The following is a 26164-nucleotide window of genomic DNA, read 5'->3' as shown; positions in this document are numbered from 1 at the left end:
CTCTCGCCGCACTTCTCTCCCGCACAGCTCCGTGGTCCGCACCGGGCCTCCCGCTCCCGCTCCTCCGTCGCGGTTCCGGCCGCGGGGACGTCCCCTCCCTCCCGCGGCATCGCGCTCGGACTTTGAGGTTCCCCGCGGGCCCCGCGCGCCCTCCTCCCGCCGGCGCGCCCGGGGCCCGGCGCGGGGACCCCGCCGCGGAGCCAGCCCGGGCAGGAGCCCGGAGCCCGGGAGTGGAGGCCAAGGAGCAGCCCCACCACCCAGCCCGGCGCGGCCGCACGGCACCCCCGCACCGGCCTCTGCCCCCTGCTCGCCGCCGCGCTCGCCATCCGCCCGGGCCGCCTGCGGTTTCTATGCGGCAGGCTTAATAAGCGGAAGAAAAGTTGAAGCAAACAGTAAACCTTCTTTAAAAACGAAAGAAGGAGCGAGAACAGGACAAGTATCAGGTAAGCGGTTACGTCCCAGTTCACCAAACTCCGGCAAAAACATGCCGCGCCCAGAGCGGGACCGCATTCCTTTGAAAGCCATCCGATTCAGTAACTGCATTAATTATTCCCCTGTTTACAGATCGGGACTGTGGGAGCCGCTTTCTTCTTTATTATTAGGCCCTGACGCACCTTCTAGAACAATAATTTCCTGTCTAGCACCTGCCAAACACCCAGCTTGTCTTCAGGGACAAATGGGATAATGGGGAGGAAAAAAAGTAAACGGATGCCTTAATTTCCCTATGGGAAAGACGCTTTATTTAGTCAAAACTGGATGCTGAAACTCAGTCTAGGTCACCAGCAAGCCAGTTGCGAATTCAAGAAACAAAAACAGGGATTAAAAAAAAACATTTTAAATACTCCGGTAAACAGACTGCTTTTAAGTTCCTTCAGCCAACTGGCTTTGCTGGTTAAATGTAAGACCTGAAACCATATAACGCTTTAAAGAAAACATAGGCAATATGCTCTTAAACATTAGCATCAGTAAATTTTTTCTGGATATGTCTCCCCAGGCAAGGGAAACAAAAGCAAAAATAAATAAGTGGGACGACATCAAACTAAAAAGCAAAAGAAACCATCAACAAAATGAAAATGCAACCTACTGAATAGGAGAAAATGTTTGCAAGTGATATATCTGATAAGGGGCTAATATCCAAATATATAAAGAACACATACAAAAGAACCCCCCCCACACACAAAGAGTCTAATTACAAAGTGGGCAGAGGACCTGAGGAGACACTTTTCTAAAGGAAACATACAGATGGCCAACAGGCACGTGACAAGATGCTGAATATCACTAATCACCAGGGAAATGCAAATCAAAACCACGAGATACTGTCTCCTACCAGTCAGAATTATTAATAGCAAGATAATAAAGTGTCAGTGAGGATGTGGAGAAAGGAACCCTTCTACACGTGGTGGGGATGTAAATTGGTGCAGCCACTTTGGAAAGCACTATGGAGGTTTCTCAGAAAACTAAACATAGAAATACCAAATGATGCAGCAATTCCACTCCTGGGAATTTACCCTAAGAAAATAAAATCACTAATCTGAAAAGATATATGCACTCCTATGTTTATTGCAGCATTATTTACAATAGTCAAAATATGAAGACAACCTAAATGTCCTTTGATAGATGAGTGGGTATAAAAGATGTGGTGCTTATATACAATGGAATATTCCTCAGCCATCAAAAAGAATTAATCCTGCTATTTGCAACAACATGGATGGGTCTAGAGGGTATTATGCTGAGTAAGATAAGTCAGAAAGACAAATACCATGAGTTCACTTATGTGAGGCATCTAAAAAACAAAAGAAATGAAAAAAAAAAACCTGAAATGGACTCATAAACACAGAACAGACTGGGTTGCCCGAAGGGACTGGGGTGGCTGGACAAAATAGGTGAATGGGATCAGTTATAAAAATAGTTAAGCACATATCATGTGCTCTTGAGATATTTAGCAAAACAAAGGCCCCTGCGCTTAAGGAGCCTCCATTTTAACCAAAATTTGAGCGGAAGAAGGAGCATCTGGACGCAGAGGAGACGGTAGTTTTCAATGATAAATGTCAGGTTAGGGCTTTTGCAGCATCTGACATTTAGGCCAATACCTGGGGCTCATCCTTAGGATGTCCGAGAAAGGGTGTCCTGCACAGATGACCGGCTACTACAAAGCATCTAAGGCGGGAGTGTGTCCCGTGTCCTAAGAGAGCAGCGGGTAGGCTGGGTGGCTGGGGCACACGAAGGGAGTGGGAGAAGGTGGTCAGGCAGGGAAGGGGGGCGGGGGGCTCTCACAGGCCACAGTGGGCCTTGGGCTTTTACTAGGAGTAGAACTGGGGGGATTTGGGGTGGAGAATACTGGTTCTCTCAGTGGAGGTGACACAAGAGTTTCATTCTGGCAGTGCTTTATAAGTAGAGGTAATAAGATTGCCTCGTACGCTGGATGTGCACCAGTGGACTAAGAAACATCAGGTGTTGCACTGCCCCACCGCCCGTCCTGGCGGGGTTTTCTCTCCGCCGTGTGTTGCCGTTTGCTGCGGTGCTTATTTTGAGTTGCCTCGGCTCTGGGCTTGGGCCGGCGATGGGAGCGGGGTCCAGAGAACCTGAAACCAGATGACAGCGTCAGTCCCGGAAAGCCACTACACTGCAGGTGGGGAAATGACTGGTTTGCCAGGAGCGTCTGGACCAGCTGAGGAGGCGCGGAGGTATCTCTCCTGCACACTTACTTTGTTCTGCTTCAGAACTCCAGGTCTTTCGTGCACCCCTTTCTGTTCTTATTGCCGCTGTCATCTTAATTTTTTAAAATGTAGACCAGCGCATGCACGGCCCTTTGAAGGAGAGCTGGTGGTGTCCATGGCTGTCCACATTTTGAGTCAAAAGACCTGGGTTCTGATCCTGACTCAGTGCCAGGCTTGTTGGTGGTCTTGACTCCACGAAGAGAGACTGAGAATCTGATCAGATACGGGCAAGACATGAGGTGGAAGAGATCAAGGCTTCCGAGGCCGACAGGGCACAGAGCCTGCCACCCCAGCCCCCTTCACCAGGGGCGCCCAACGGCTGCCTTGTCTGTTTGGTTTTGATATATAAGCACAATTCCTTTTGAGGAGTTAAAAAAAACAAATCAGTTTTGACAGCTAGTAAAAACAGAGCCAGAATGGATATTTACAAAGACGCAGGAGAAAAATATCACATGCAGTGAGGTGAGCGGTCGGAAAAAACATTTCGAGGCCCTGATGTTTGAGAGGAAGGTAATACAGATTAATAGACTTTGTAAAGTATGCATGTTAAGGATGTCAGGGGAGCCACTAAGCGGGAACAGAATATATAACTTAGAGGCTTGGCTTAGTGCATTGTAAGCCAGAAAACTGGGTAATTTCTATGGCTGCCTATTGTAAGTATCTCTGGCTTCTTAGAGCTGCGGGGCTGTAACTGCAGGAAACAAGAAGCGGTTACAGCCCAGCAGGAGGCTGGCTTTCAACAGAGGCTCAGCTTGCAGGTTTGCAGGTCTCTTACGTGACTTTAGGGCATTGATTAGACCAACGGTGGGAAATTTCGATTTGGATACTAAGATTTGGGAAAACTTCAAGTACCCTGATCCGGCAATCCCCAGCCCCTCTTCCTGTCTCAATGAGATGGTCCTGACTTGTTTGAAGACCCAGGATGGCTTCATCTGACTCAGATAATTGCAAGGGGGTGCCAGCGTTCTCTGTGCCCCACACCTACCCCTTCTCAGTGCCTTCAGATGCTTACTCAGTGTCAGGATACCCAGGGGACCAGCTGCAAAATCGAATCCAGAGCTCGTGAACAGCAAGCAAAGCCATGTCCTGCTAAGTCCCAGGAAACAGGTGTGGGGGTAAAATCTGAGGATGCTGTCCAGGGAGGGAGGAATGTGCTTGTCAGGTGAGCTGAAGGCATTGATGCGTGGATGATGGTGCCAACAGCTGGGACTTGTTTACTCAGAAGGTTTACTGAAATCTGAACTCAACCATGACCCTTGATGCCAGGACTAGAGGTACAGGTTTTCCTTGGTTTGATGTAGAAATAATGAAACTCATAGGGTGACAAGAATGTTGGAGTGGGTCCCACATGCACTGTGTGCACCCACCTCCTACTTGTGCTCCCTGGGACTAGAGGACATGCCAGTCCCTTTACCAAGAAATGTGCTGCAGAAAGGGCCACTGCCATCCCTGAAGTGCACCATCGGCCTCTGCAGGGCAGGGATGATGGTGGGTGATGAGCCACTGGAGGAGACGCCTTGATGTCCATGGGGCTGCAGGGGTGTCCAAGCTGGTAAAGGCCAAGCAGGAACACTTCAGGGACCAAAAGCAACGAGTATGTGACTATAAAAGGCAGCCAGGGTAGAGGGTTTGCCCACAGAAACCTTGGCAGCGTAAACAAATGGGAGAACTTTCTGCTCGATCTATGTTACCCGCACAACCCTGAGTCTAGTAAAAACTCTCGGATCACATCACCGTGGGAGCCACGGCCTCGCTACTAGTTCCCAGACCTGAGTCAGTTCACAGATTCTGAACCCCTCGAGTGAAAGAGAAGCTGGGGCACCTACGGATGGGGAATTTGGCCAAATTATTAGCAACATCAGTCTTTCTGTATCATAGACCATAGTACAGAGAGGAATTGTTCTGAGATAGAAGAGACAGTTAAATCGAGTGATAATGGATACAGTGTACAAATGTGAGCAGTATTTTAATGCCCATGAGCGTTCATGCAGAAGTGCCTGCACACCGTGCAGATATTAGCATTAGTATGGGATTTCACTCATGGGGTACAAAGGGAAGCCAGTCATATCTGACATCTTGTTTCCACAGGCTCTTCCTCTGAAAATCTAGTTTTCTTTTTTTTTTTACATGCCATGTCTTCTCTCTTGGTGGCCGCTGTCCTTCTTTGTCATCACAGAATACACAGGTCAGAGGACCAGTATCCTGATTATGGCTTTGTGATCTCTAGGCCATGGATCGGACGTTTCTCCCTTTGCTGGTCCTCTCCCATATTTCCTCTTCTCTCTAAACACTGTCCTACCGCCTCCAGTGAAGCCAACAGTCCACAAAGTCTTTTGATCATTCGCCACTAATAGGTGTGAGCATGCATCCTTAATTTGCTTACAAATAAAATGCACGTGAATATGTGATATATCATGTACATTACAAAACATACACAGAAATAGGACTAAAAGAAAGATGAGATAAACAGAGTGAGAAGCACTAATAGTTTCTTCCTCCATTCTAGTGCGTTTGTATGTATCCTGGTGTGGAAAAAGTCCCAAGTTCTTTAGCACAGCATCAAATCCCATCGTGATTTGGCCCATGCCTGCCCATCTCAATTACTGTCCTATCCCCGCCCGACAAGCTGATGTCCCAGCAGCCCTCAGCTGCTTCCTGCTCCTGGCCCACACCTGCTGGTCCTTGTTCTGGAAGTCGCGTGTCTCCTTACCGTGAAGTCTTTTGTCTTTAAGCCTTGCATCAGCTCCTTTGGGAATCATTCCTCACCTATGCAGAGATGATTAATTCCTCTCCCTCCCTCCAGCCCTGGTATCATGCTCATGTAAACACACACCATTTTAGTCCCACAGATGTCATGTGGTGGAGTTTATCTATTTACTTCATTTCTTATACTTGAGTGCAGTTGATCTTATACTTGAGATTACAGACAATGTCTTGTGTATCTATATATCCTTGGCATGTTGAACAAAGTTGCTTGAGGCTGGGGAATATCATAGCTTATTCATATTCTTCATTGTAATATCTTTCTTGAAGTACAGTGCCTCATATCTTAGAAATGTAGATATTCATTGAAGAAACAGGCAGGTAGATGGGTGGATGGTTAGACAGATGGATAAGTAAGTGGATGAACAGAGAGACAAGGGGAAAGCATGAACATTGTTTTAAAGTCAGAACGGTCATGTGGAAGGAGTATGTTTGCCCCATGGTACTCCAGAGGGCAAAACCAGGTTCAAATAATGTAAGTAACAAGGAAGCAGATTTTAGCTTAATCTAAGGGAGAAAGAACATTCTAATCATTAGGGCCTCATAAATGACACAGGCTGTTTAGAGATGGTAAAGTCTGATGAATGAAGATTTTTTTTTGAGGAATTGTACGTTCATTTAATAAGGTTGTCGAGAAAAAATATGGTATGGCTTACAATATTCACACCTACAGGATGGAGTCTCTCACTGTCCCTCTCAACTCTTCCCAGTTCCCTCCACTCCAGCCACAGCGGCCTTCCTAAAACGTGACAAGCCCACTACCTCTTTTGGGCCTTAATATCTAATGACTGGAATGTTCTTCTTCCAGATTTTTCTTGGGTCTTCTTTCCTTTGGCAGGTCACTGCTGAGTGTCACCTCCACACAAACGGCTCTTCTGATCACTGCATCTGTACCCCAGTCTGTTCCACACACACACACACACACACACACACACACACACACACACACACACACACATTTCCAATTAAGTTGCTTAATGTTCTGCACAGAATTTATCTATGTCTGAAATCATAAATTTTGTTTGTTTACTTGTTTATTACTTGACATTCATTTGGATGAATGCATGGACAGTGATAACTGGAATAAGGGAAGTTGACTTAAATCATCATGTTGGCTCAGAGAAAGAAGAGATTAAGTCTAGCCTCCAGGGTTCAGGAAAAGCCTTTTGAAAGACACCTATCAGTCCAAGGCAGATCTTACCAGGCTAGGGCAAGGCAAGGGGTGGAGGCTGGGCCTGGAACATCTGTATTTTCCGAAGGTGCCAGGTTGAGCCTGAAAGAACTCAGGTTTGAGTATGACTGTTCCAAGCAGGTAGAACAGCAGGAGTAAAAGCTCAGAGGTAGGGTTGAGTGCAGGTGGGAGGGCTAACGGAGTCCCTGGAAATGGGGCCGTACAGACAGACTTGGGAGATGCCCTAACATCAAACCATCCATCTCATTTTGAAGCAATTGAAGCCAAAACCGTTGGTTAAATGGTTTGCCCAAGGATACACAAAACAGGGTTCAAAAGCGGATTTGGCACCCGGTCTGCAGCGTTTCCCCCATGCCAGGTGCCTCGGCAGCAGCCAGATCAGAAAGGCTTGAAATGCCCTAAGGATGTTAGGAGTGTGTCAGGCAAGGGGCGGGATGTCCACTTCTAAATCACGTAAGTGTTGGACCTCCTAAACAATAAGGATCTTTTTTTTTCTGGCTTCAACAAAAGTGCAGGGCACTTCCTCTCCACGCCGCGCGGTCCGCACGCGAGGCGGCTGCGGTGTGGGCAGAGCCTGAGCGCTCAGGCCGGACTCGCCTTCTCCGCCCCGCCGGCCGCAAACTCCCGGGATGACGTCATCCGGGGCCCCGCCCCGAGGTGAAGCCCCGCCCCCGGAGGCTCGCAGGCCTTCCGCGTGCGTCACGGCGTAGGACGTGGGTTACGAACAGTGGCAGCCCGGCCCGGAAGCGAAAGCGGGGGCGGGCATGGTAACGGCGCCGGGCCGTGGGAGGCGGAGGCTCACGGGTCGGCCGCCGCTATCGCCGCCGCGTCGGGCTGTGCCGTGAGGCGCGCGCAGGCCCCGCCGCGGCCATGATGATCCACGGCTTCCAGAGCTGCCGCCAGGACTTCTCCTTCGGGCCGTGGAGGCTGACGGCCGCCAAGACGCACATCATGAAGTCGGCGGACGTGGAGAAGTGAGGCAGCGGCGCGGGCGGGCGGGGCTCGGGCCTCGGGGCGCGGCCTCCGAGCGGCCGCGGCGAGCCCCCCGCCGCCTCCCCGCGGTGGGCTGTTCGCCTGCTGCGGGCGCGGCCCCCCGGGGCCTACCCGCCCTGCCTTCGCCCCCGCACGCGGCTTTTTCTGGGGGCTGTGACCGTCTGCCTGGCGTCGGTCACGGGGGTGGCGCCTAGGCTCGGTTTTGAGCGCGTCGGGGGCTGGGCGGGCGCCCGAGACGCGGGGGGTAAATGAGCTCCTGCCTCGGGGACCCGCAGAGCAGGGAGCTGCAGACAGTTACGGCGCCGCGAGCGTAACTGGGAGAGGCGCCTGCGCGGGTCACAGCAGACATCGGGGGGCCCGAACTGCGTCTCCGGGAAGGCGGGGGGCGTGGGAGGCCGGCCGCGCGGGAGCTGTGGCGCTAGGACTGAGTCGTGACCAAGTGGGGGGGGGTCGGGGTGACGCGAGGAGCCGGGCGTCGGGGAGAGGGAGCCCTGCTTTGTGCGCAGACCTGTTGTGTGTGATTGGAGCGTGAGGGGAAGCGAGACGTAGGCCCCGGGGTGGAGGCACCGGGAGGTCTGCGCCAGGCGAGGGAGTCTTGTCCCCGGTGGGACTGCGGCCGGTGTGGCTGTGTACAAAGCGGTGAGGTTCCCAGCTGTGCGCCCTGACGGTGAGGTGCAGGGTGGGCCGGGGGCTGCGGGGCTGGGCTCGGAGACCGGAGACGCGGGGTTTCGGAGGACTGCCCTGCATTTGATGGCCAGGTGACGCGAGGAGGAGGGAGAGAGAGGAACCTGGGCTGCCCGCGGGATTTCGGGCCCCGGCTGCCGGGTGGGAGGCATTGCCCTTGACCAGGGTGAGAAACGCGGGGGAAGGGGCAGATCCCCGGCGGCTGTCGGAGAGGAGGAGTCGGGTTTGTTGGGTGAGATGTGTGTGGGTCATGGCGTGAAGATGTAGTTAGGCACTTGTGCCGGGGGTTGTCCCCGCGACGACCAAGAACGGGAGGGCAGAGACCCAGCAGAGCAGAGTTAAGGCTTTATTTGAATGCACTCCAAGGAGGAGCAGGTCGGAGGCAAGGTGGGCGCAGGCAGGTTTGCTTGAATAGAGAAGAGAGGAAGGAAAAACGGCGGGAGGAAAGGGAAGCTCATTGAACTCCTACTCCGCCTGGGGCGCAGCCCCTGCCCACTCCTAAAGCCAGGGTCACCTGGTGTCCAGTGTCCACTTGATCTGCACAGCGCGGGCATTACATCCTGCCACTCCAGAATGTGGGGGACCTACGGAGCAATGGATGAAGCGAGATTATATTCTGAGAATTTCTACTTCCCTATTGGTCTGAAGTGAAACGGAGAGAGAGAAAACATTGCATTGAGAATAGAAAGCTGAATGAAATAGCAAAGTGACAAAGACTTTTAGCACCGGAGGTGGAGGTCGGGGAGTTCCTGTCTTTATCAAGGAGAAGAGTTCAGAGACGAAGTGCGACAGGCTAATGCAATAAGAAAAGTTCATTTGATAACAGAGTACACACTCGGATGGGACTGGGGCCACCTCAGAGAAGAGGTGCACTGAAGGGTTCAGGGTTTGGGCCTTTTGGGTAGACGTCACCGTAAGGCACGATGTATACAGGTGATTCATGATTCCTTTGAATTTTTGTCTTAAGAATGGGGATATTTAGGTGACTGTCGGTCCAGCTCTCAGCATTCTTTACCCATAGAGGTTCACTTACACTTCGGAGGTCTGTCTCTTTCTTGTCCTGGATACAAAGTTACTTAATTGATTAAGGTATTGGAAGAAGAGGGAAAACAGCACATAGATTAAGTTAAAGAATAATAAGCTCTGGGTCTTTTTTGCAGGCTAAGTAGATTTTACAGTGGCATGACCCTTGTCCCATTTCCCTGCTTTTTTATCAATAGAACACTTGCACTAAGCATTTGTGTTTTATTCAGGGTCCCTTAGAACTTCACTCAGATCATGTTAAAACTTTTGACTCTCAGACACTTTATAATTATAACCATATTGGAAATTTTACCCGACTTTTGGTCACACCTAGGTTAGCTGATGAATTGCATATGCCATCTCTCCCTGAAATGATGTTTGGAGACAACGTTTTAAGGATCCAGCATTGCTCTGGCTTTGGGATTGAATTCAATGCTACAGACGCATTAAGATGTGTGAACAACTACCAAGGAATGCTCAAAGTAGCCTGTGCTGAAGAGTGGCAGGAAGGCAGGTGAGAATATGGGCAGTTAGGGGCTAAGCAGACAGAAAAGAGTTGAAGAAATAGTCATGTGCATTTTTATTACAGTGAGGAGCTAGTAGGATTATTAAACTTGATAGTTGGGTCATTCTAGAATTCACAAAATGGAGATGAGCTACCCCACCTCTTGAGTACCTGTTGAATTAAATCAAATGACAGTTGAGCCCAACTGTGTGGTTGGTTTCCTTTGCGCTGTCAGTGTTCTTCAGTGAAGAGGCAGTGCTCTCTGTCCTTCAATGTTCCTATTTTTGAAGAAAAATGTTTCCTTAAAATTTGCATTGAAAATTTGAGGAGGATTGAAATAAAAGTATGTTTTCTTTGATAATTAAACCAGCAGTTATTTACTTTGTGCCTGTTGTGTTGTGTACTAAGTACCTTGGAAGTAGAAAGAAGTGTAAGCCTTTGAATCATGTTCTTGGGCAGTGGGCAGACGAACCAGAGACACAACATGAGCGTGTGACAAGCTAAATGACAGTACTGTGCAGAGAAGCTAAGAAAGGTCTTGTACTGGTGAATTATGAGCTATGACAAGTATGTGTGTCTAGTGCAAGACTTTACGTTATTTGTAGAATGTCATTTGGTGTTCTGCACCCCTGGGTCTGATCCTTCTCATTCTGCTGTTTGAGGGTGGAGGGTGAGCACCCCAAGGAGGTCATCAAACCACACGACTGGACCTACACGACTGACTATAAGGGAACGTTGCTGGGAGAGTCACTTAAGTTAAAGGTACATTTTTTATTTTGATTTTATATTTTTACATTGTCTGGGACCATTAAAACTTTCTAGTCATGGGGGTTGTTTTGCTACTAATTTCATCCTGTTTACTTTGTATTGTGGGAGCTCCCAGAACCTAATGTGAGGGGATTTTGCTTACTGGTTATCAGCAGAAAACAAAAGGCCATAATGCCATAATTTTTATTACTATTTTTTTCTTTCTTAGAATTATGTCTCATTTTATTTACCCTTTATTTATTGATCTGTGGGTATACCTTAAATATTTTGAATATGAATCCTTTTTTTTTTTACTGAAGTATCATTGATATAATTTTATGAAGGTTTCACATGAACAGCAGTGTGGTTTCAACATTCACCCATATTATCAAGTCCTCACCCGCTCTTTGCAGTCGCTGTCTGTCCGAGTAGTATGATGCTGTAGATTTGTCTTCTCTGTGCTGTACTGCCTTCCCTGTGACACAGTTTTCATTCTTAAAAGTGTGGTTGGTAGCAGTGGCAGCTTGCCTCCAAGAAGCATTGAAATGTGTATCTGTCCTTGGTAAAGTGCGTTAGGTGATTTCCACAGAGCCTGCTGGGTAACCTGCAGTTCTGCAGATGAACAGGTAGGTGGGCAAATCGGATGTTCGGTCAGACTTGGATTTTTGTCCTCCCTGTTCTGTGTGTGAGCCTGGCGTGACTTCAGGCAAACTACAGTCTTCTCGAGCCGCAGCTTTCCCAGCAAATTGCGTAAACTGAAATGTCTACCTCACAGCAGAGTTCTGATGAGATCTGTGGGAAGGCTCTTAATAAATTCTAAAGCTCTGTGTGAATGGTAAGTTACATCTGTTTAAGCCCTTGAACAGAGGTTCACTTCATGGTAAATGACAGTAGGAACGTGGAATTGATAGGTCTCCTAATTGGCGGGAGCTTAGCTGTTATTTTGAAATTCTGCAGTATGACTGAAATAAAGAAATTTAACTTAGGCTGCATGTTTATGAATATTAAATATCACATTCTGTTATGGAGAATGAGATTTATTTCAGTGTAAACTGTTTGCATTAATCGTTAAGGACTGGAGGCCCTGTTCCGTATGCAGGTGCTCAGGCAGGAATGTTAAGGAGTGAGGGCTGTGTAAGGGCTCCTTGTCCCTGAGAGGTTACACTGGAGTGTTGGGAAGGTGGAATTTCGTAGGAGTTTTCTGCCACTCCTGCATTCCAGTGGTATTTATCTGTGCTGCTCCCAAGACACACACCAGGTTTTGAGAGAACTTGTATTTGTTCATTCATTCATTCATTCTTGAGTTGAGAAAGAGACAGGGCTGAGATATATAAATTTTTAAACATACATGTCCTTGCAAATGAAGAGCATAGATAAGTCAGATAGGATGAATGTCCCTAACCCATGTTTTATATAATTATTTTCTGTCTTTTTCTTTCAAATATTTTATAAGAACAAGTAAATGGCAAAACTGACAGATTCATTTTTACCCATCACTTAGTGAAGACATATATGAAACAGTGAAGTAGCCAATTTACTAATGAGAAAGTTCATATAAGGGTTTAATTAAATTTTTTTTTCTTCTTTTTTCAGATCCTTTGCCCATTTAAAAAAGGGGTTATTTGTTTTTTTATTTAGTTGAATAATTTGAGTTTATTTAACTGAAATTTGAGTTTTTATCCCTTTTTGATTTTTTATTTTGATATCATTAATGTACAATTACTTGAAGTGTATTATGGTTACTAGACTCCCCCCATTATCAAGTCCCCCCCCATACCCCATTACAGTCACCGTCCATCAGCGTAGTAAGATGCTGTAGAGTCACTACTTGTCTTCTCTGTATACACTGCCTTCCCTTTGCACCCCCACCACCCTATATTATGTGTGCTAATCATGATGCCCCTTATTCCCCTCCTCCCTTCCCACCCGTCCTCCCCAGTCCCTTTCCCTTTGGTAACTGTTCGTCCATTCGTGGGTTCTGTGCTTCTGCTGCTCTTTTGCTCCTTCAGTTTTCTCTTGGTTCTCCTTCTCCACAGATGAGGGAAATCATTTGGTACTTGTCTTTCTCTGCCTGGCTTATTTCACTGAGCATCACACCCTCCAGCTCCATCCATGTTGTTGCAAATGGGAGGATTTGTTTTCTTATGGCTGAATAATATTCCATTGTGTATATGTACCACATCTTCTTTATCTGTTCATCTACTGATGGACACTTAGGTTGCTTCCATTTCTTGGCTATTGTAAATAGTGATGCCATAAACATAGGGATGCACCTGTCTTTTTCAAACTGGGCTCCTGCATTCTTAGGGTAAATTCCTAGGAGTGGAATTCCAGGGTCAAATGGTATTTCTATTTTGAGGTTTTTGAGGAACCTCCATACTGCTTTCCACAATGGTTGAACTAATTTGCATTCCCACCAGCAGTGTAGGAGGGTTCCCCTTTCTCCACAGCCTCGCCAGCATTTGTTGTTTGTCTTATGGATGGTGGCCATCCTTCCTGGTGTGAGGTGATACCTCAGTGTGGTTTTAATTTGCATTTCTCTGATGACTAGCGAAGTGGAGCATCTTTTCATGTGTCTATTGGCCATCTGAATTTCTGGAGAAGTGTCTCTCTTCAGCTCCTCTGCCCGTTTTTTAATTGGCTTATTTGCTTTTTGTTTGTTGAGGTGTGTGAGCTCTTTATATAACTTAATTTGGATGTCAGCCCCTTGTCGGATACGTCATTTATGAATATATCCTCCCACACTGTAGGATGTTTTGCCTCGGTAGTTTTTTGATGCCAATTCAATTTCTTTGCTTGTAATTGGTCTATTCAGATTTTCTGTTTCTTCCTGGGTCAGCCTTGGAAGGTTGTATTTTTCTAGAAAGTTGCTCATTTCTTCTAGGTTATCCAGTTTGTTACCATATAATTTTTCATAGTATTCTCTCATAATTCTTTGTATTTCTGTGCTGTCTGTAGTGATTTTTCTTTTCTCATTTCTGATTCTGTTTATGTGTGTAGACTCTCTTTTTTTCTTGATAAGTCTGGCTAGGGGTTTATCTATTTTGTTTATTTTCTCGAAGAACCAGCTCCTGCTTTCATTGATTCTTTCTGTTGTTTTATTCTACTCAATTTTATTTATTTCTGCTTTAATCTTTATTATGGCCCTCCTTCTACTCACTTTGGGCCTCATTTGTTCTTCCTTTTCTAGTTTCATTAATTGTGAATTTAGACTGTTCATTTGAGATTGTTCTTCTTTCCTGAGGTAGGCCGGTATTGCAATATATTTCCCTCCTAGCACATCCTTGGCTGCATCCCACAGATTTTTGCAGTGTTGAATTATTGTTGTCATTTGTCTCCATATATTGCTTGATCTCTGTTTTTATTTGGTCATTGATCTATTGATTATTTAGGAGCATGTTATTAAGCCTCCATGTGTTTGTGGGCTTTTTCATTTTCTTTGAGGAATTTATTTCTAGTTTCATAACTTTGTGATCTGAGAAGCTGGTTGGTACAATTTCGATCTTTTTGAAATTGCTGAGGTTCTTTTTGTGGCCTAGTAAATGATCTATTCTTAAAAATGTTCCATGTGCACTTGAGAAGAATGTGTATTCTGCTGCTTTTGGGTGTACTGTTCTGTAGACGTCCATTAGGTCCATCTGTTCTAATAGGTTGTTCAGTGCCTCTGTCTCTTTACTTATTTTCTGTCTGGTTGATCTGTCCTTCAGAGTGAGTGGAGTGTTGAAGTCTCCTAAAATGAATGCATTGCATTCTGTTTCCCCCTTTAATTCTGTTAGTATTTGTTTCACATATGTAGGTGATCCTGTGTTGCGTGCATAGATATTTATAATAGTTATATCCTCTTGTTGGACTGACCTCTTTATCATTATGTTATGTCCTTTTTTGTCTCTTGTTACTTCGTTTTGAAGTCTATTTTGTATGATACAAGTACTGCAACTCCTGCTTTTTTCTCCCTGTTGTATGAAATATCTTTTTCCATCCCTTTACTTTCAGACTGTGTATGTCTTTGGGTTTGAAGTGAGTCTCTTGTAGGCAACATATAGATGGGTCTTGTTTTTTTATCTATTCAGTGATTCTATGTCTTTTCATTGGTGCATTCAGACCATTTACATTTAGGGTGATTATTGATAGGTATGTACTTATTGCCATTGCACTGCAGACTTTAGATTCGTGGTTACCAAAGGTTCAAGGGTGCTTCCCTTACTATCTAACAGCCTAGTTTAACTTGCTTCATGTGCTATTACAAACATAACCTAAAGGTTCTTTATTTTTTCCTCCTTTTTCTTCCTCCTCCATTCTTTGTATGTTATGAATCATATTCTGTGCTCTTTGTCTATCCCTTGGGTGACATCTATTTAGCCTTAGGAATACTTCCATCTATAGGAGTCCCTCCAAAATGCACTGTAGAAGTGGTTTGTGGGAGGTAAATTCTCTCAACTTTTGCTTATCTGAAAATTGTTTAATCCCTCTTTCAAATTTAAATGATAACCTTGCCAAGTAGAGTATTCTTGGTTCCAGGCCCTTCTGCTTCATTGCATTAAATATATCTTGCTACTCCCTTCTGGCCTGTAAGGTTTCTGTTGAGAGGTCTAATGATAGCCTGATGGGTTTTCCTTTGTAGGTGATCTTTTTTCTCTCTCTAGCTGCTTTTAAAAGTCTGTCTTTATCCTTGATCTTTGCCATTTTAATTATTATATGTCTTGATGTTGTCTTCCTTGGGTCCCTTGTGGTGGGATATCTATGTACCTCCATGGCCTGAGAGACTATCTCCTTCCCCAGATTGGGGAAGTTTTCAGCAATTACCTCCTCAATAACACTTTTTATCCCTTTTTCTCTCTCTTCTTCTTCTGGGACCCCTATAATGTGAATATTGTTCCATTTGGATTGGTCACACAGTTCTCTCAATATTCTTTCATTCTTAGAGATTCTTTTTTCTCTCTGTGCCTCAGCTTCTTTGTATTCATCTTCTCTAATTTCTATCCATTTACTGTCTCTTCTGCTAGCGTCTAATCTGCTTTTAAATCCCTCCATTGTATGTTTCATTTCAGATATGGAATTTCTTAATGATTGAATCTCTGACTTAAATTTGTTCCTGAGTTCTTGAATATTTTTCTGTACCTCCATAAGCATGTTTATGATTTTATTTTGAACTCTCTTTCAGGAAGATTGGTGAGTTCAGTTTCATTTGGTCCTTTTTCTGGGGTTTGTGAGATTTTGGTCTAAACCATGTTCTTTTGATGTTTCATATTTCTGTGTGGTGCCCACTAGTGCCCAGAAGCTCCAGTCTCTGGAGCTGCTCAGCCCCTAGAGTGAGGTTGGGGGTCGTAGGGGAGCAGAGCTGGTGCCTGGGGGGAGGAAAGAGCTGTTTCCTGATTCCCGTCTGTGGTGCCTGTCTCGGGTGTCAGAGCCAGTGGGTGGAGCACCCAGGTGTAAGCCTCTGTGATTGGCATCTCTAGCTGTTGTGGGTGGGGCCTCCCTCTGGCTGGCCTGACGGCAGCGCTGTGACTGCCACTTTGCCAGCCGGTGCTGTCAGGCCAGGAGGGAGGCTCGGCAGGCTGTGTGTCACAGTGGGGGCCTCGGAGCTGAGCAGCCAGCCAGGGGGATGGGGCACCTGAGATCCTCAAAGTTCCCATCCTGCTGGGCAGAGCGCGCCCAGACAACCTCGTCCCCCTGTCCCTTCTCCCGTGTAGCAAGCTCCGCGCAAAGCCCACTCCTTCAGCAGCCCTCTCGCTGCTGGGAAGCCTCTCAGAGCGGCCGGGTGTGGATCCCGTCCTCCTCAAACGGCCGGAATCCGTCTCTCAGGCACTCCGCCTGTCCCAGCTCCCCAACCCCAGAGCACCACACAGTGTAGGTCTCTGCTCCCAAAGCAGAGCTCCAGAGCTGGGTGTTCAGCAGTCCTGGGCTTCCACCCCCTCCTCCTCCCGCCGGTGAGCTGGGGTGGGGGACGGGCCTGGGTCCCGCCGGACCCAGGCTTTGGTACGTTACCCTGTTCCATGAGGTCTGCTCTGTTCCTGAGGTCTGTGTGCAGTCTTGTGCAGCCTTCTTTCCTGTTGCTGTTTTAGGGTTAGTTGTATCAATTAACTACATTTTCATACTATTTGTGGTTTTGGGAGGAGTTCTCTGTCTCACCTCTCATGCTACCATTTTGAATCCTGTTGGATTTAATTGATTTTTGAAGTCAGGTGTGCCTATGAGGAAGATCTTTCAAATGTGCTCTTTTGAACTAAAACTGTTTAAAAAGTAAGGAATTTAGAAGTTGTGTTTCTTTAATACTAACCAAAGCTTTATGCTAGCACTTAGGCAGTCCTAGAGGCACCAGCTTTGGTCTTAAATTGATCGCACACATTGAGGAGACGCAAGGGGCTGTAATGTGCTGCTGTATCCCCACCCCTCACCTCCCTTCCCTGCTCCCCGATTTCACCTTCAGGTGGGGGCTCACGCCAGCTGCACGGAGTTTGACAGGAAACCACAGAGGGCTGAGCTTTCACCTCCTGGGAATCCTGCACAAACTCACAGCACAAAACTGCTTTGAGCTTCTGCGACAGTCACTGCTGTCCTCTGCCGTCGTCACACTCTGGTCAGCGATCAGCCTTCTCACGGGCAGTAGAGCCCTGAGTTCAGTTGCCTCACGTGGGAGGCAGGGGCTTCTGGCTCCAGTTTCTGCAAAGCTGTAGTGTCCACCGTCTGCAGCGTCTTGAGTCTTTCAGGCCCTAGGCACGGGTCTCGTCCCGGACGTGTGCGGGTGGCGCCCAGGGAACGGTGCGCCCCGGCTCTGCACAGCGTGTCGGCGGGCTGCTCTCTTTCATCCCAGGTTTCTCAGATTTTTATGTGGTCCTTCTTAAACCCTTTTCTTTCAGGTTGTGCCTACAACAGATCATATAGACACAGAGAAACTGAAAGCCAGAGAACCGATTAAGTTTTTTGAAGAAGTTCTCCTGTTTGAGGATGAACTTCATGATCATGGAGTTTCAAGCTTGAGTGTAAAAATTGTAAGTATTATCATTTTTATTGAATATTAACTTACTTCCATTCTTCCAGAATGGAATATTCAGAAATATGAGACTTACTTCAAATCACACTGTTGTAACATGATAGAAGGTAAATTTTCACTTGGGTTCAGAGTACATCTTACTAATATCCATTATAAGATTCACAGGACCTTAGTGTATTGCTAAGACTTATGTTTAGCAAGGCAGTTTTAAAATAGGCCACTTTATAGTTCCTTTGCTTATTATTTAACTTGAGTGGAAAATTATAGATTAATTTCCACAGTATAGATACTGTGGGACTCTCCAGACAGCCCAGTGGATGCCACTCTAAAAAGTGCCCCACGTGTCCTAATTTCAGTGCACCATTAAATTGCACTTCAGCCTTGAGTATAGAAGTAGAAAACAGAAATGACAAGTATAAAGTTCCTTTTCTTTTCATATTCTCTTCTATCAGTGGAGGACAGACCGCATCCATTAGTGCTGGAGGCGGAACGTGCTTAATGAGCATATGAATAACTGGCACTTACTCATATTGGTTTACTGTTACGGTGTCATTGGTTTCTAACACTTTCCAGAAAACCTTCAGGTGGGGAACTTCTTATTAAATGCCTGTCCCTTAGGACCTCCCCTGACCTCCTTCCTCTGGGTTTGGTCATTTGCTAGAACCGCTCACAGACTCTGCAAGATGCTTTCTTCACACTTACCAGCATGAATCCCCTACTGCTGGGCTTTTTGGAGGCTTCTTCCAGTAGGCATGGTCAGTTATTAATTCCATTTCCAACGCCTCTTCCCTTCTGGAGGAGGGAAGGTGGGGCTGAAAATCCCAAGTGCTAATCATGGCTGGTCTTTCTGGGGGCTGGCCTCCAACCAGGAGCCCCCACAGGGGCGCCTCATTAGAACAAAAGATCCTCCTGGTGCTCTTACCACTTAGAAGCTGACAAGGGTGTCAGGAGCTCTGTGCCGGGAGCTGGGAGCAGAGGCCACTGAGCATTTCTGTCACCTATAGACGCCCTTCTGGATTCTTACCTGTGTTCTCTCATTTAGCCCTCAGGAAAATTCCATGCAGTGAATTCTTTCATATCCTTATTTTACAGATGAGGAAATGGGGGTCAGAGATATTAAATAGCTTGTCCAAGGTCAGTCACAGAGTGTCAGTTTGATTCTCTGCCCTTGTTTGTAATCTTTTCTTAGATCTAGTTCGATAGAAGGATTAGTCTAGACAGGAGAGAGAGATGCTTCCTGCTTGGTGATAGGCGGAAAGGGAAATAGGATGGAGATAAGTCTGCTTCTGTTTCAGGGACCCCAAACCTGGAGTCTCCCCACAATTACCTAGGCAGATTAGAAACCCTCTAAGACAAAGAATTATTCTGATTTCTTATCCATCATTATTCTGAGGTCCATCCATAGTGCGCTTGCTGTGTGTGTGATGAGATGGAGGATGGGTAGACAAACGGAATGGAGGGAGAGGTCAGGAAAGGCTTCTTAGAGGAGGCGGTCCCTGGTGAGCATCAGGCATGTAAGTTTGTTGGGCCAGACCAGGGAGGGGCCTGGCAGTGGGGCACAGGGAGATTGATGTGTTTTCTGAGCTGGTCGGTTGTCAGAGTTGGTGACTGCTTCAGGCTGTCATGTTAGTGCCGCTGCTGGAGAATGAAGTATGGTAGCCATTCCCAAAGCCCTTGCTGGGTCCTTCCACTTAAAGGTCACTTGGGGGTTAATTGGCCTTTAACATAGAGCTTTTACTGACTTAAAAATGCATTTTCTCAATTGCTTTCAAATAAAATGTGAATCATCACAGATTATTTTTAATTTAACAAAGCTCTCCAAGGAACGTCTAATATATATATATATATATATATATATATATTTTAAGGACTACTTTGTATCTTTTGCTCGGAGTTTGCCTGGTGGTATGAGGCACATAGACACTTACTTGACTGGGTATGAGGTACACAGCGTCGTCTCACTCACACAGTGTTCTCAGAGTTGGGTGAGGGGCATAGTGTCCTGAACACACCTCCCTCCTACATGCTCAGGACTTTCGTACACGCTCTTTCCTCTTTCTGGGATTCTTCCCAGCCCCAGGTCCCATTTCCATGGGCAGCTTTCCCTTGCCTTCTCTGATTTTCTTCAGTAGGCTTAGGTCCTTCTTTCTCTGAATGCTTATTGAACCTTAAGCATACCTGTATTACTACAGCTACCACATCATTTTATCTATTTCCCTCTTTGATAAACTTCTTGACCATTGGGATCATATCTTTTCATATATGTAAATCCATGACCTACTGTCTTCAGAACTCGACACTTACTAGACAGTAGGTGCTAGTTTAGTAAATGGTTGAGCATATTCTTTTTAAAGACCTGAAGACCTCACACCCCATCCAAACCCTCCGTTGCTGCCACCAGGACCCACCTCTTACTCTCCCGGCAAGCTGGCTTTCCTCAGTGGTTACACTTGGGAAACAGTAGTGAGTGGATGTGACACAGATGAAGGATGCTGAGGACATGGCACAGTGGTTTGCTAAGCCATCGTGGGCAGTGTGAACCCGTGGTTGCCCTGAATGAACCATTTAGGTCTCTCATCTTTATTTTATGTGAAGTGAATAAAAGTTAAGTAGCAACAAAGAACTAAGTGGTTCTTGCACTTTAGCATTGCTGGTTCTGACATTGACTATGTCACTGTCATTTTTTGAAGTGAACATTATGATTTTGACATGACTTAGGTATGTTTGAGACTTTTTAACCTCAGTGTCTTCTGACCTAGAAAAAACATTTTCCTATTGCAGGAAACTGAAACCAGGATGCAAAATAATCTAATAGAAACAGGTTTGAGCGTTCAGTGAAGCTGGGACAGAAACACCTCTAGTTCAGAGGTTTCTGTTTGCTGCTGATTCAGCCGCCCTCTAACATCTGTATGATATTTTTTCTTTTAGCGGAATAATGAAATATTTAACATTCTTTAAATATTAATGTACTTTTTGTTTTCCCAGAGAGTAATGCCTTCTAGCTTTTTCCTGCTGTTGCGGTTTTTCTTGAGAATCGATGGGGTGCTTATCAGGATGAATGACACAAGACTTTACCATGAGGTACCTGTTCTCACTTAGCAAATCTACAATTGACAGTGTCCTTTTTCCATCGTCAGTCTGAGAATGTGCAGTCAGATAATGCTTTGTGTTCTGTGGGACCTTCTAGCCTTCATGACGGGGTATTTCTCACTCACTGCTGGCTGCCTGGTCACCGAACATTCCATCTGTTTCAAAAGTTCTGGCAGCTGAAAAATGTTTTCTAAAAGACATTCCCTAGCAGGGGGTCTGATGCTGTTTAAAAAACCTCATGTATACTTCATCTGTGTTTAAGAAAACTGTCATTAACTCTTACTTTTGTTTATAATATGTATTGATTATATAATGTCCTGATATTAAAAATACCAATCACATGCCCTGAAATTTGTATTTCATAATTATTTTGATAACTGATCTGAAGTACAAAATCTCTGTGCTCCATCTGAAGGAACTGTTACTAATATAAAGGTTTTAAAGAAATAAGTGTTAGAAAGTCAGGGGAGGGGGATCTGGAATTGGGTCATGAAAATTTTTCTAAGAGCTTAATAGCAGCCCATCCTTTTGAATTAATTTTTAACTTTAAATTTGTGGTCACATAGAATGATGAATTAGAGACGAGGCCGCCAGCACCAGAGGTAGTCATTGCAGTGGTTCGTTTGCTCTCAAAATATCCCTGTGAAACACGTGCTGTCACTAGCGCTGGTTTACAGCTGCAGCGACTAAGCCAGAGATCGAGTCCCTGGGCCAAGCGCACAGTTACTAGGCGGTACCCAGGGGGTGGGGTTGGATTTCTGTTCGCCTAAAACACTGTGGTGATGCTACTGTTTTTAATAGCAAAAAAGACAGAAGGAAGGAGCATAATGCCCATTGAATAGTATTGAGTTGTTTATTTTATATCCATATATCCATATAGTAAAAAATATACAACCATTAACATTAACAGCAAATCTTAAAAAAAACGAGTTGGCATCTGTGTATATAAGGTTTTACGTAGTGACTTCTAAATGGTAAAGGACCGTGGTATCTATAGAGGCTGTGATTGCTGCTGATTTATGCTCTATACTTTTATATTATTTCACTTTTTTACAATAAGCATTAATGTATTCTTATTGAAATAAAATACTGAAACTTTAATGGAATATAACCTTGTGATTTTTCTTTTATTGAATAATATTTATTCCAATAAACAATTTGCAATAAATTGCTTTCTAAAACGTAACTTTAAAAAGTCTTAAGGGAAAAGTTGAAGTACCAAGAAAGTGATTTTAAATAAGCAATTTGACAGGAACTTTGTGGAAATGGGAGAGAATAAAATTTGTTCAAACTTTTTTTTGGAGCATAGAAGTAGCCATGGTTATGCAGGTAGATGGTAATGTAGTTTAAGGGAAAAAATGTATTTCCATACATGAAGTTTGGCATTTCTTGAGTATCTCATTTATAAACATATGTATTTTCTTCCAAAATGAAATTTTTGCTTCTCTTACATGGTGATTATTAAATCTGTTTACATAGGTATATCTGATACTACTCTTATCTATTGAGATTATAATTAATAATTCCCAATTCTTAGTGGAAAATTATTTATCTCATTGTAGAATAAGATCTCTCGATGGACTATGTGCTACTTTCACAACCTGCTCTAAAATGTGGGCAGCTCTATATAATAGGAAGAATTTGTAATATTGCAACCTTTTCTTATTTTCAAACAGGCCGGCAAGACCTACATGTTACGAGAATATACATCACGAGAGAGCACAATTGCTAATTTACTGGTACAGTATTTAAGTATCACTTTTTAGAAGTTGAGTTTTGATGTTTCATGTTAAGTATGGAATCCCCCCTGGGCCCCTCCTGTCCCCCCTAATCTGTAACCCTAAAACCACTCATTCACTCAGCAGGGCTATAGCATAAATCCTACTGGTGCATAACTTTTTTGCACTTACTCAAATACAAGAACAGTTAGAGTTGCTAGGTACCTTAGCCATCAGCCAGGGTTATTTCCACATTTTTTTCTGGACAAGCTGAAACCCAGAAATGGCTTACCCCAAGTCCCAGCCGGTTGGTGGTGGAGCTGTAACTGGTACCGACTGGATGTTCTTTCCACTTATCATCACTCTATAATTTCTTTTCACCCAGTCTCCTTTTTTCTTCCTAAAATGTGGTAATTCTGCACCATGGCTTGTTTGTTTTGGCATACTTTTTTGTTATTTTTTGCTCCCCTGGGTCTTGTAAAGGGCTTCTCCAAGTCTGTAGGACACTGTAATGGGTTGATTAAAAAGTGATTATCTTCCTGCAAACTTGATGTATTTCTTTTTCACCCTTAGACCTTATTTCTGTCAGTGTAGAGTACACGTGGGTTAGAAAAGTTACATGAAGACTGTTGTCGACCACATACTGGGCTCTCACTGAAGGCTTGTGCTTCCAAGGGACAAAAGCAACGGGGAAGGGAAATTGGATCAAGATGTTAAATTCTTAGGACGTTTATGGAAGCATTATAAGGATGTTTATGGAACATTATAAATAACGTATCCTATGACCTATGTGGAAATGATTCAGTAACCGAGCTCAGTGATTCGGTAATGAGATGCCTATTGCCGGGAGCACCTGGAGATGCCCCTCGTCTGTAGCCACGGCACCTCATTTTAAAATGGGCATGCTTCATGGATGCTGAACCAGCACATTTCTCAGATGTGTCGGTGCAGGAACAGTAATGCTGATACGATTTGTGTATTTCCTAGCACGTTCCACCTTCCCTCTTCACGGAACCTAATGAGGTTTCCCAGTATTTACCGATAAAGGAGGCAGTTTGTGAGAAGCTGATCTTCCCAGAGAGAATGGATGCCAACCCTGCAGGCTTGCAGGGAAGCAGTCCTGTGGAATAGGATGAGGTCCGGCGCCTCCTCGCCTGGAATCTGACTGGAGGCCTTGGCTACTTGAGGTGTATTTTTATTGTGAGAGTTAATGGCCTTGTCTATGTGCAGATTTTCTGTAGCCCTAAAGGAGAAAAAATAAAAGGTGATTGCAAGCAGCTTCCACTCAACTGTTATCTGTACTGTCTGTCTGCAAATCCATATTCCAGATTGGTACTTTCTGGAGTGAAATTTGGATTTGTAAACTCCTGAGTTGGTGGGGTCTCATCAGTCTCATGAGCAGCGGGTACGACCCGCATCCATCATGGAGCACTGCCTTCTGGCATGAGGTGGCTGATTAAATCGCTGAGTGGCAGCACCTTGGGACCCTGTAGGAGTCCTGACTGAGCACATCGGCCAACTGGCTCTTTACCTCGGGCTCTGTGACGTTTGTTCACACTTCGGGAGAGTCACGACTTGCCTTCTAGGAAATTGATCTCAAACTTTAATGATCTTTAGCCACAAATTAAAAAAAGGTTTCCCCCCTAAATTTAAATTGGCTTTTGAAGTTTAAAGAAAGTTTCAGACTAGAACTGAATGACTGGGGTTTGGGAGAACCTAGAGTGTTGTGTCCATGGCAACACTTGAGTGGGATTTGCCCATGCCCGGTGGGACGCAGAGCTGTCTGTCCCCCCGCACCCCCCCACCTCCAGGTGCTGTTTCTTATGTGCGCTTCTACTTGTACTGACATTGTTTACGTCCTTTGTCCACGCGACCTCCAAATGGATACATCCATTGATATCCATTGAATATCGAATTTGTTTCGTTGTACAGCTAATTTTATCGTTGTACAGCTAATTTTATGACTTGATTTGGTCCCAAATGATTTGGTATTTGTCTTCTACTGCGTCCCCTGTAAGGCACAGGAAATCAGGATTTTGTTGGCTTTAAGAAAATACATGGCATGTTCACTGTATGTTAAATATATCTGTATTTAATGTTTTCTCTTAGGACATAAAAGTGTACATATTGTACCTAGCTCTCATTTTATTTGCCGTGCAGATTTTAACAGAATAGACTCTTTATTCACACAAATGGTAAGAAGTGAAAAACTTGTAAGAATATTCGTTAGTTGAAGTTTCTGGGCAACATCATATGTATATTTTTAACTTGGTTCAGGTGTCTTAGTCCCTGAGTCAGTTTTCGATTACTTATTTCAAGAATCCATTGTTAAAAATTGTAGGGAATTAAATAATTGACCTTTCTATAGAGAGCAGGCAATAGATAGGATGAGTCAACTTCTGGAAGCTTCATTAGCTTATTTTTGTGGAGAATACCAAGAAAACCTGTATTTGTCCATTGCTAAGTAAGACACATACCATTTTATATTTATTTGTTCCGACTGTCTTTTTGTAAAAGGTTAAATAATAAGGAATTACTGATCTGTTTTGCTATTTCATTTATTTCAATTTTTCTTGAAGCTTAATTAAAAAATGTTCTGGCATACCTTTCTTGTTTGTGCTTTGTGCTTTATGTTTTGAACTTGGGCAATATTATAGCTAGATTCTCCAAACAGACAGATTATAAAATGAACATCTAACAGATCGTGCAGAATATGATCCCCCAGTTTAGCTTTTGGGCTCATAATTTTTCCTCCTCTCCCTCTGCCCCCCAGTCCTCCTATGGAGTTTAAGTTAGTGTTTTCTCCATGAAGTGTTAATTTTTTGTGTTTTTGGAATTATAAGGATCTGTCATGTATCACTCTTGAGGTTCCATGTATCCAATACAGGGCTGGGTGCAAGGAAGAGATCCCAGGAATGCAGAGATCGAGTGCATATCCGTGGACTGGAAGTTTGATGGAGGAGACAGGGTAAAACTAGAAATTTAGTAATAGAAAACTAGAAACTAGTAATAGGTGCAGTGATGGGAATAATACTGCTGTGAGAGAATAACAAAGTCACCCTTGATAGAGGTAGAGTCCTGCTTCTGAAGAGGGGGCAGGAGGCCTCAAGAGAATGTCAGTTCTAAAACCTAAGGAGAAAAGGCTGGGTAATTACACTTCCCCTGAGCATATCAGAGAGCTTAAGTAGGCAAAAGAAAATGACCCCGAAGAGGGATAAGCCCTCCAATGAGAGACGGAACTAATTGCTTCATCTGAGAAACAACATGAGAAAAAAGCAGCTACTATACAAGCAGGTAAGAAAAAAATAAGCTAAAATTTTAATACATTCTAGTCCAAGTGTGGGCTGCTGCTGAGGGGTAGGTAGGAAACTTCGCCCACTTTCCCCAGAGCTTCCTCCCGAAGGGTGTGAAGACCTCAGGCTGCTGAGAGGAGCAGCAGCAAATCCTATCACCCCCAGGGCTCCGGCAAAAACCCACAATGCCGGGGGAAGGAGAGCAAAACCCATCTGCCTCTGCAGGAAGAGTAGGAAATACCTCACCTCTGGTCACAAAGAGCCATTACTGCTAGAGGCGTAAGAGCAGATATCCTCAGACTTGGAGGAGGGACAGGAAAACCTGGGCCTAGGATCCTGCATGGGTAAGGCAGCTCCTACCACGGGGGATGGGCGTGAAAGTCACATGACGGGAGAGTGCCCGTTATTCTCAAGTGCATAGAGACCCTTCAGCAAGATACTCTGGGCT

The 26164-nt window shown here is 45.0% G+C and overlaps 1 protein-coding gene across 3 annotated transcripts; it reads left to right on the top strand.

The window, feature by feature from the left end:
• The first annotated feature begins 424 nt into the window (after positions 1–424).
• On the top strand, positions 425–25032 carry TIPRL (TOR signaling pathway regulator). Of its 3 annotated transcripts, none has more exons than XM_073221996.1 (7): positions 425–443; positions 9707–9886; positions 10540–10639; positions 17482–17613; positions 20601–20696; positions 22382–22444; positions 23411–25032. In XM_073221996.1, exons 2-7 carry the CDS (start codon positions 9726–9728, stop codon positions 23552–23554), a joined length of 696 nt encoding a protein of 231 aa, XP_073078097.1. In that variant the 5' UTR covers positions 425–443; positions 9707–9725; the 3' UTR covers positions 23555–25032. The 3 variants fall into 3 exon arrangements, with proteins under 3 accessions (XP_073078097.1, XP_036879747.2, XP_073078096.1); XM_037023852.2 differs by lacking the exon at positions 425–443 and adding an exon at positions 7383–7646; XM_073221995.1 differs by lacking the exon at positions 425–443 and adding an exon at positions 8155–8423.
• The last annotated feature ends 1132 nt before the right edge of the window (positions 25033–26164 follow it).

This window comes from Manis javanica, chromosome 14 (genome assembly GCF_040802235.1).
Source record: "Manis javanica isolate MJ-LG chromosome 14, MJ_LKY, whole genome shotgun sequence".
Taxonomy (NCBI): Eukaryota; Metazoa; Chordata; class Mammalia; order Pholidota; family Manidae; genus Manis; species Manis javanica.
Note: the sequence above shows the minus strand (reverse complement) of the source record. Positions and strands in the feature narration are given on the sequence as shown.

Bases quoted from the DNA above. Each gene is read 5' to 3' on its own strand.
- TIPRL (XM_037023852.2), top strand. From the start codon at position 7,543: ATGATGATCCACGGCTTCCAGAGCTGCCGCCAGGACTTCTCCTTCGGG. The intron at 10,640-17,481 runs GTACATTTTTTA...CTTTTCTTTCAG, and splicing joins GAGAGTCACTTAAGTTAAAG to GTTGTGCCTACAACAGATCA. The intron at 17,614-20,600 runs GTAAGTATTATC...TTGTTTTCCCAG, and splicing joins CAAGCTTGAGTGTAAAAATT to AGAGTAATGCCTTCTAGCTT.